Source organism: Nestor notabilis, unplaced genomic scaffold (assembly GCF_000696875.1).
Source record: "Nestor notabilis isolate BGI_N333 unplaced genomic scaffold, ASM69687v1 scaffold5619, whole genome shotgun sequence".
Taxonomy (NCBI): Eukaryota; Metazoa; Chordata; class Aves; order Psittaciformes; family Psittacidae; genus Nestor; species Nestor notabilis.
The window spans coordinates 10108-21173 of NW_009943129.1; the positions used below are offsets into that span (position 1 = coordinate 10108).

The 11066-nt window shown below is 36.3% G+C and overlaps 1 protein-coding gene across 1 annotated transcript in view; it reads left to right on the forward strand.

Annotated features, from left to right (window-relative positions):
- MARCH1 (membrane-associated ring finger (C3HC4) 1, E3 ubiquitin protein ligase) overlaps positions 1 to 11066 on the forward strand; it is a gene marked incomplete at its 5' end in the record, with an annotated part of 33190 nt that overhangs the window by 10031 nt on the left and 12093 nt on the right. The window contains one exon of the mRNA XM_010021744.1: positions 3794 to 3974. Within this exon, the coding sequence (XP_010020046.1) occupies positions 3794 to 3974 (181 nt within the window). The remainder of the gene's footprint in view (positions 1 to 3793; positions 3975 to 11066) is intronic.

Below are 11066 nucleotides of genomic sequence, written 5' to 3' on the forward strand. Positions count from 1 at the left end.
GAACATACAAGAAATCTGCAGCATTTTTTATATGAATTATGCAAAAATATTTCACAAAGACTAATTTTGTTTTCAGCTTAGCATTTTTGATTTCTACTGAAAAGTTGGGCTTTTTTGCTAATTTATTACATCATAAGTGAACATGCTATTTAAGAACATCCTTTAAAGAATTTTAATGGATTTTTGCTGATGTATGCACAGTGTGGGCATAAATTTGTCTGTTTTGTGTGCTGAAGATTGTAAAAATAATTCAGTGGTAAAGATACATGTGCTGGGTAATTAAAATGCTGGCATGTAAAGCAGAAATTTAGCAAAAGAATGACTGAACTGTTACAGCAATATTTCATAAAGTTTCACAGCCAACTTTCCTTAAAGAAATATATTCTGTGATCTTGACATGTAGGATATGTATGTAAGTGTATATTATATACACACCAGAAAAGAATTTTGTGTATCTGAATCAGAAGATCTAGCTCGCATATAGTTCGTATATTCTGCATTGTCTGGTGATGATTTACAGAGCAAAAGCTCCTTTGGAGCCTTGTGTTCATCTTTTCCCCTAGCAAAGTAAGGTCCTGAGCATAGGCAGGACTCTTTAAAGCACTAAGCTGTCAAACTTACAAAAAAAATAATAATCTAATCAATCAAGCTCAATTTGTGATAAAGGGCTTGGAACTAAAAGGAATTGGTCAAGTAGCAGACTTCCTTCCTCTCCATTTCCAGATAGCCAAAAATATTACTCTATAATGAAGGCCATTTATCTACCAAAGGACTAGAAAGTTGAGAAAAGCTGTGTATGTAAATCCTGTAGGTGTCTGAAACTGCTGCTATTAACCACAGACAGTGCTGGACTACAACTTGGAAATAAATCAGTATAGATTTAGCAATGTATTTCTAGTGGGATTTTTCATTCAGCTCATTTCTTATGTAAACAAATTTTACTCTAAGAAGTAGTTCAGCACTCTAAATAGTCTGATGGGGGGAAATTTTGACAAGTTGTGATTGTGTGAAAATAGGAAACCAGAATGGAAGTTCTCTGCCCTTGACTTGCTGACAGTTCAGGTAAGTCTAAACTTTGTATCCCTACCTCAGTTCTGTTTGCACAACGTACTTTTCAAAAACATTTTTTCAAAAACATTATTTACAATTTATTTTCTATAATTTGTGATAATTATCATGTACATATCGGATAAATACAGCAAAGGACAAAGACACACACAATTCTAATTCAATACCAGTGGCTGAGCAAGCTATTACAAGTTATCCCACCCAAGTCTTTAAAAGGTATTTGAGCAGTTAGCCAACAGCCTGTTTCAATAGCTGTCAGGCACTCATGTATCTTAAAGACTGTGATTGTGAATTTAGGTAGCACTAATTTCTTTTAAGCTAGTTTCTTCCGGCTAAACAAATAATGAAGAGCTAAATTGCACCAAAGAGCATTCGAGCTAATGAAAACCATGCCTTTGGTTATTTTCTCTGGACTTTAATTCCATTTGAAGTTTGTTTTTATTCTCATTACATAAGTCATGGTTATAAAGTTAGAAGAGGCCATTAGATTATTTAGTTCGAGCTTCTGTATAATGTAAGTTCTTAATGTCACCTCATTATTTACATGTTTACCTTGTAACTTCTGTATAACGAAAGCGCAAATAGGATGTATAATGCATATAGTGTTTTTCTGTAAAAGTATAAAGAATCCTTCATCTCAATTTTGTGGCATCACTTTATTTGAAGATCACAGTGGAATTTTAAGTTTGCATTTTAAACAATTCTGGCAGTAGTAGAAAAAACACTCTTGGGTACATAGATTAATTGTCTAATTCCTAAATAGCTTAAATGCTAAGCCTGTAAAATAAATTATGTATAGCTTGAATTTAAAGGAACAAAGAATAATAGTTTTCCTTTGGGAAATAGCTTTAACTTTAAAAGAAAATTATGGTTTTTATGTAACTCTCAGCTGGGAATGCATTTGTTAGCGGAATAGCTATTCAGTGTTTTGAAAATCTAGTTCTGCCTAAGCTACAGGCTCAATAAGAAGTCAGCATATAGCCAGTTTCCATTTAAGAACTAAGCCCCTAGTGCACCTTGCTTGGCTGGGTTAGAAAGAAATGACTGCAGACTAAGTTCTTGAAAAATGTGTCTTGAAAAATTAATGTGTGCAAGGTAGTTGTGTGCATTTTCTTCTCCCCTCCTCTCCCATGGGATATAAGATGCTGTACAGGCACCATCGTAGACACTGAAGCCTGACTTTTGTGTACCAGCTTTCCAGAGCTTCATTTATTTGTTTTTTATGCAGCAAAGCAGCTTTGTCCTGCTTTCCCGTTATTGTAGATTCATTTTCTCGTCACTCTAGGCTACACCATGGAAGAATAGTGAAGCTGCTGGTTTTGATCCATAGATCTTCGCTTAGATGTTGAAATTTTGTCCTCCCCCTGCTTGTAGACTTGGCAGCCTCAGTGCTGTGCTGTAGGCAGTCTTTTCGCAGGGTGTCTGTGCCAGGTTGCCTTCTCCTGACATACATCAGGTGCTCCTGTGTTATGAAGAATGTTGCCCTTCTTCCCTAACCTGGCCAGTAGGAAGGCAACCTCACCAGAGGGGCCTCCCCAGCCCTTTTCCTACCCCAGGAATGGTGTGACAACAGCTTTCTGCATAAAGGCATGAGTTACTCCTCAGGTGTATTCAGACTTTTCTGGACACACATACCTAAGGGTGCCTTTTCAAAGTACTGAGTTTCTAAACTCAAGGTTTCATTTGTGTAACACCACAATCTGTGCTGTTGTTGCTACTTGTGTACTTTGAAATAACATTTCTCAGGCTTCAGCCTTCCTCCCCTCCCCCCTCCCCATGCCAGTTTGACAATTAGGACATTCATTTAGGACTTGGGTGCTTTGCTCTGTTTTTCTGGGGTAGGGATGGGAGGGAGTTACCCTTTGTTGAGGTGAACTTTATTAACTTCAGGTGTTTGGTTAAGCCTCCCGCTCACTGTAGAGCTTTGTCTGCCTTCAAAGGAAGATCACCAAGATATTTGGACATGTGTCACAGAAGAAAACCATCAGATTTTGATGTTAGGACACTGATCATTTAATACAAAATCACAACGTTGAAAAGATCTGTATCCCATTACAAGGTAACAACAGTTCTGGGACCAACCTCTATCGTAGCATCTGCTTACATCTGTAGGGTTTTTTTTTTTCCCAGATAACACAGCTATCTCCTTCAAAGGGACAGTGAAGAATGAAGAAGAGGAAGGATCATGATTTTTTAACACCTGCCTCCTAAAAAGTGTGTGCATGTGTGTATATGCTATGCCATATGCATGACTCCAGAGTACTCAAAACTGTTCTCAAATCTTTTTAACTGTGAAACTCCAAAGAGGTATCCTAGGAACTTTTTGTGTTTTTTATACTGAGTATTTTCAGCTTTGGTTAGATTCTGCTAACTTTGAGGGTTTTATTGGCATTACTTACAGGCCAAGAACTATTCAGCTCTTAGAAAGAGCACTGATATTTGTCTTAAAGGTTTTCCTATGCATAGAAGGGAAAAATGGTGTTATTTCTATTGATTCACCTTCAGACCATGTAGTACATTCAAAGAGAAATAACTAAGTGAAGAGAAATTGCTAAGTGGCAGAAGAAAATAAGGAGTATGTTCCTGAGCCTCAGTCTGAAAGGTCACATACCTGGTGTCTTATGAATGTCAAGTCTGACAATGAAAAAGTGGTGTAAATAAACCAGTGCCTTTGCATTGCTGGTTGGTGAGTTCCCTCACTAGCTCTTGCTGTCCTTCCTGTCAGGATCTGTCACTGTGAGGGAGATGATGAAAGTCCCCTCATCACACCGTGTCGCTGCACAGGAACCCTGCGCTTTGTTCATCAGGCCTGTCTGCACCAGTGGATTAAGAGCTCAGACACACGCTGTTGTGAACTCTGCAAGTACGACTTTATAATGGAGACCAAGCTCAAACCTCTTCGGAAGGTATGGTGCTTTTGAATTTCATTATCATTGACTGTCAAATAGCCACAATGGCAATGCACATCACTGGACCAATTAAAGAAACATCTGCTTGTCCAAAATGGTTTTTTATTTGCTGTTGTTAATTCAGTCACAGTGATTTTATTTCTACATTTAAATTAGTTGATTTACAGCAGCAGAGGATTTTGCCTGAAGACTCTCTTTCAGAACACATGCAACGTAAGTGCACAAATAACATTTTTTAGTGTTCAGAATTTTTATCTTCAGCTTTTTCTTATTGGCTCATCTGCCTATTTTTAAGCCAGCAAGAAATCTTTCTCATGATGTTTTGCTCCTGGATAACACAGGCCAGTTCGCCCAGTAATTTTTACATTGAGCATATAACTTTTGCTTAAGAATGATATACCAGTGTGGAGACAGCAATTATGAAGTAACAACGTCAGTCAATTTAGCTGCATCTGTTCTAACTGTTACACTTGTGGGCAAATTAATCACTCGTACATCATTAAGGTTAGTTGATGGAATCTAAACTACAGGGTGACCTTACATCCTGAAAGTCAAATGTATATTATCTGTGCTCATCTGTTTTCCAGGATAAATCAACATAATGGTACATGGGTTGTCAGTATGGGGACAGTGAAGATGTTGTTAAATGTATGTGGGTTTTATTTTCTTTAAAGTGAATTATTTCTCCTTAATTTCTCTTTAAAAATGCTCTCATCATTTTGGGGTTTTGTTTTATCTTTAAAGCTTGAGTCAGTCTAAAACAGGGCAAGTTTTGATTTAGAATAAATTTCAATGTGAGAGCACTTGGAAAACATGTAGAAACTATTAGCTGATAGCTAGTATATGCTTACATAGTAATGTTTTGATAGCAAAAGACATTTTGGTTTTGTCAGCCTCGCACAGGTAGCAACAGTTCAGAGAAAGGAGAGCAAATGGAATTCCTTCTCATTTCCCATTCAGAGAAACTTTCTAGTCAGTTCCTGATGATAAACCACTTTTGAAGAGAGAATTAGGATTGATCTGAAAGCAAAGCTTGTGATAGGAAAGGGGACAGTTCTCAAGTGCCGAGTAGACCTTGCCAGGGAGACAGAAAATTGAAACAGATGTGAATAAAAAAACAATGGCTGAGAACTTAATTATATTGACTTAGGTTTTAGTAATTGCAGGCAAATTTTAACTAATGTGACAGGAAAGAGATAACTGTATAAAGTTCCCTGCCTGTAGCATGTTTCAGGATGATTTTTTTTCTGCAAACGGATTTCATTTCAGTGTTTTCTACAGTTCCATAAGAAACTAATTTTATTTTTTAAAAATAAATAAATAAAGGTCATTTCCATGGAAATGACCATTAGACCTGTATTGAAGTGTCATTGTAGAAGTGAAAGGGCCACATCTCTCAACCAGTTTTTGTTCTAATTTCTACTGTCTACTTACGATGTGAGATGCTAAAGTTTGGTTCTTTCCTGTGCATTGCTTCATTATGATGAATCGTACCATAATTCCTTTGCATCATTCCAATCACTGGTCTTGTGAGGGGAAAAAAAAAATACAGACCATAGAACTTAATTACATGTATCTATATTTTTGTTTTTGCAGTACCACAGAAGCAGAATTTAAATATAAACCAAACTATTTGATTCAACTGGTATATTACCATCTTTATTCATGCCTCAGCCTTTCTTGCACTCTCAATGTTTCCTAACAGATTTTTATCTAAAAGTCTCATAGCAAAAACATATCATAGCAAAAACATGTTTGAATATCGTGTCATACAGCTGTTAGCACCCATAAGTGACAATGTGCAGCATCCTGTTAGCATAAATCAAGATACCTTTACTAAATCAATAGGCTCGTGCCAATATGCTATGCTTATTTAATTACAGAATCCCTGAAAGCACCAGACATCAAATAAAACTTAGTTTAACCATGTTAGTGAGTCTCTGCATTGAAGTAATCCTTTTAAGCATTGATCAACAAGTGTTGCGTTTCATACATTTGAGCAGGTCTAATTACTTGGCTGAATATACATTTAGAAATTAAATATTAAGCATTGCTTAGTGTGTCTGTTTTATTTCTCATGGTCTCTGTTATGCCTGTCTATGGTTATAAGTGATATAGTTGCATTTATAGCTTTAGCTTTCAGCATTTGTGATCCATGATGCAGATTTTCTCATTTATAAAGTGACTTTATCATGGAAGGAGTTAGAAAGTGGCAAGAAGCTTGTGTGAGTTCCTTAGTGAGCTTTCTCAGGTAATAGCTTTATCCTGAGAAAATCACTTCTTCCTTAAAAAGGATGTAATCCTCGTAAAGTAGCATCTGCATTTCATATCTCTTGAATTTGGTGTTTGAAGCATAGTAGAAACAGGAACGGAATGAAAATACTGTGATTATGAAATGGATTAGTGTCAGATTGAAAGGTGTTCAAAATGCAGGAATGTCTTCAAATGGAGATTTCTCCATAGGGTCTCACTAAACTTCAAAATACTTTTTATGTTTAAATTTTGCTATCCAGTTAAGATGTCTGGTATCAATGAGATGTGTTACTTCAATCCCAGCAGATTATTCTGTGGTGCTGGATGTCTATTTTCTGTCCTGATTTTATTTAATATTTGAAATGATTTGCAGATAATAACCTTTTTTTTTTTTCGTGAGGCATTAGCAATATTCCACATTGTAACCATGTAGTTACTCTTGGTCATTAAGGAAAAGCAAGTTAGTTTTTTGTTTAGGGATGCATTATGTACCAGTTAAGGTTGATTTTCTGTCTGAATGAAAGGGTATATGAATTAATCCCTTTTAACATTGGGAGTGTTCTTTTAGAACAGAGTGATAAGCTTCTGTTACATGAAACAGAAGTAGAACCAGTGTTAAAATACTGATAAGGAAAGAAACTTAATCTTCTTTTTTATTTTGAATGTTTAGATATATCTTCTAAGTGTCTGTTCCTCTTGTATTCTGTATTTGTTTATATGCCAATAAACAGCACTTCTAAATGTGATATGAGGTGCCTCTCTTTGGGTTTTACACCCTTGAACTCTTTGGAACATCTCATGCACCCAGCTGCTGTCATAAGAGGAGAAGGAAGGAATGCTCTCTTTCCTCCTGGTATCATTAGTTTTATAAATAATCAAATAGTAGTAAGAGTGTTAAAATGTCCATGACAGCTTTAACTCCTTTAGAGGATTGAAAGGTTTAAGACCCAGTTGGAGATAGGTGGTTCAGAACTGCCCAGAGCAGGGTATTTAGGTTCTGGAGAGAAGTTTTGGAACATGCTAATTCAAATTTCCATGCAAAGCAAAACTCAGTTCAAGCATATCAGTGCCCCTTTGTGGTCAGATTAGTAATTAACTGGATAAATAAGTTTGGGAAAGGTTTCAACGGTTTGGTATAATGGTGATTGTATTATTAGATCAAAAGTAAATATTTCGGTTTACTGTAGTAGGTTAAAGATACTCTGTTTGCAACAAGACCATCAGAACAGTAGGAGCTGTGGATCCAATTAAGATGTATGGTTTGAGCCAACAGGCAGCTTGTGGGTAATGCCCAGCTGCAAGGCAGAGAAATCAGCAATTCCACAGGCTCCTTAAAAAAATAAAATTGAATCACCCATGGAAGAAAGGGAAGAAATCAGAATGCTGCCATGAGAGCTTTGGTAGACAAAACAAGTGTCTTAATTAAATCTTTAAGTCCCATTTTTCTCCCAGACTTACTGTTTCACTTTGGAGCAGGGACACATCTGCTTCTGCTCTCCCTATTTGAGTCAAAACTGCATAGGGGGCTTTTTTTTACAAAACAGTTGTCACCTGAACCACTTGAAATCCAGTTGTTAGAGCTCTTGGCTAATGTGTGAGAGAGCCAGATTTAGCTCCCTCCTCTGTGCTCAACATAGCCCTATAAAAAGAATAAATCTTTAAGAATACAACTGCCTGGGGGAGTTCATTCATAACTGGGTGCTTTTTGGATAAATCTCTTTTTTTGATAAATCTGGTAGCATGCAGGATAAGTTAAGTGACAGCAAAATATGTTAAGAGTGTTGATTTATTTTTGATTCAGTGCTAGCTGGGTAATTCGTAATCTTATTGAAGAAGACGATGGTCACTGCCAAAAGTGATATAGCCTGCAGAGACATCTTCATGAAATCCTGCTATGAAATCAGAAGTGGTCGCCATTGGAAACCATTTCTCCTACCAAAGTAGACTCCCAGAACTAGAAGTGACCCATAGAGTCTCTCAGGAAAATAAAAAAGGGAACTTTGAGCACTCATTAATGTATTGCCTACTGCTCACTTCTTATTGCCCTATGCTGTGAAGTATGAACCATCTGGCTTTTTCATCAGTTTTCTAATAAGGCTCATGATAAGAAGCGATAGCTAGTATTGCATAGGTCAGATAACATTGACTTGCTATGGGATTCATTGCCTTGTAACCCAATTTGGTGGATACTTTGCAATCTTTAACATAGAAAAAGATCTTACATTTCCTTTTAACTTCTGGTGCAGCTACACAGTGTTGTCAAGGCAACCTGCTCTAGTGTTATCTTTTTTGCAGTAAACTGTCTCAAAACATTGCTAGCTGCAAATAATTTCTTGTAATATGTAGGGTCAGACACTTCACTTGTATGCACAAAGGCACACAGCTATTACTTTCTTATTGGCTATCATGTCATTATAGTGAATAACTTTGTGCTCAAGGGAGAATGTGTATATTAAAGCTTTTAAAGTAAAAATAATTCTATAGCATTTATATGCTTTTGTGATGCCTCAAGGATGCAAAGGACTACATTGTTCAGACAGTTGTATTCCCAATTTGTGAGAGTAATAGAGCTCTTCTGCTAATTTATCTGTATATAGACAGCATGTTGTAGTTTGCAGAGTAATGTTGTCCTGCATTTTGTGCCATAACAGGAATCGTAGATCTTAGCTTTCTTGTAATGGTAGAATGTGGGTTAGCTTTCAACCTCCATATTTCTTTTTCTTCCATCCAATACAGCTTTTATAAACACAGCTGTTCCAGTTCCCATGGAATTCTGACAAGAGATTCTGACCTCATGTGCTGCATACCTTGAAACCATCATAACATACCCTTAGGCTTGCAAAAAGCTGCCTTCCTGAGATACTTTGCCGGGAGACCACCATGGGCAGCATCCCTCCTGGATGCAGAAAAAGATATTTTTATTGTTGTTGCTTTGAACATGCATTCTCTTGAGAAGCAAACAAAAAATCTTACACCAGAACATGAAATTAAAACTGTCATCTTCTAATTAGCTGCTAGTAATCAAATTTGCTCCTTCTGTTGCTTGGTAACATTTACAAAATCAAAAGGAATTCAGGAGATTGTCCAGATCTGGCTATTAGTTGTGTCACCCAGTATTGCATGATACCATGAACACCAGCTCTGGAAGGTACAAATTCTTCTGAGGCTGAAATAAACAATTTGGTCTGAGCTGTTTTACAACTTGCATCAAAAGGTTTCATTTCCATTTTACCTAGTGGGTTCTAACCCTACCCTTCAGTTCTTCAGCCTCTCGCTTACTTTGTAAGAGCTTGGGGTATTCTCATCTCCTTTTCATTTTTTACACAAAATGTATAGCTGTTAAAACAACATTCAAAAAGCATAATCAACCCAAGCATTGACCTAAACCCGTCATTGTTATTCATGAACTTTCGTAAAAATTCCATTTCTGCTGTTTAATTTTGAAGCTAGGGATTATACCAGCTCTAATGAGACTGGACTGCTATTCATGATCTGATTAATGTAAATATTAGTCTCTCACATAACTAACACATACAATTTTACAGTGGTTATTTGCCTCAGATTTATTTTACCTATAGATGTGATGTGATCTGAGTTTTAGTTCACAGGCTGATGCTTGCTTATTGGTGGAATGCATGCCAAAAATGGCTTCTCTTGAACATAGCAATAGAGTACTTGATCTAAATTATGACCTAATGGAATAATTATCAGTTTATTTGGTATATTTTATGATTTTAATGTTAATTTAATTTCATTCCTGTAGCATTTTGTTAAAATTATTTGGAAAAAAAGAGAAATTTTTCCTCCAGGAATTACTCAGGTCTTTATTCATCTTTATTGATTTATATGTGTCAAAATTGGAATGTAAAACATTTGTTGGAGGTCTTCCAGAGTGAATAGCTTTCCCCAGCTTTTTGCCAGAGCACCAGACTGTAGTTTTATGTTAATTACCATGGTCTTTCCTCATCACAAATTTCCTTTATTTCATTTTTATTTAACTGGATCAAAAGAATCTCTCTTGTGGGAAAATTAAAAGACAGGGAAGGTAACTGTAGCTATTCACTGGGAAATCAGTATTCTTGCTAAAGTCATATTTATAGATAATGAAGCAAATCGGCTCCTTTTTTTAATCTTTGTTACGTGGCGATTCAGTCAGATGCATATATAACATATATATAGTTACAAAAATAAGATGCATATAGATATGTTTAAACAACAATGTATTTAAAAATACCAGGGTTTTGGCATGCATTTAAACTAAGCCACATCTTTGTAATGATTCAGTATGATTTGGTTAAGGGAAGCTCAGCAGTTGAGTTACATTTTCTATACAATGTAGGTCAGTTGCTTTTACAACTTCAGGAAGAAAATAATGACTGTATAAAAGAATTAGTATTCAGGTTCACTTGTACTATTAATTTAGTGGGTGATGGGGGAGAGAACTGATAAAAGCATCTTTGGTCTATAGAAGTAAAGGATAGAAAATGAGTTAGAAGGACATGCAAGATGTTCATGAGGTTCATCCAACAGTACCAAATGGCTACTCTTCATTCAGTGACTTTCAGATATGGCTGCTTTCCATTTCTAGTCAAGTGTACTCCTTTTCTCATAAGATTCCTTAACAGGCACAGGTACCTTTGTACCCTTCCTTCATCCACTTGCTGCTCTGTTCATGTTAAGATGTGATGGTAAAGGGCTCTGAGCTGCAGTGATGTAACACACACTTCTGTAGGCCAGGTTGCAAAGCAAGTTCTCCAGGTGAAGACATTGGCTTTAGGTTTTTATTCTGAAAGACACAGATTAGAACTCTAAGGAATTTTACATATTGGAAAGAGT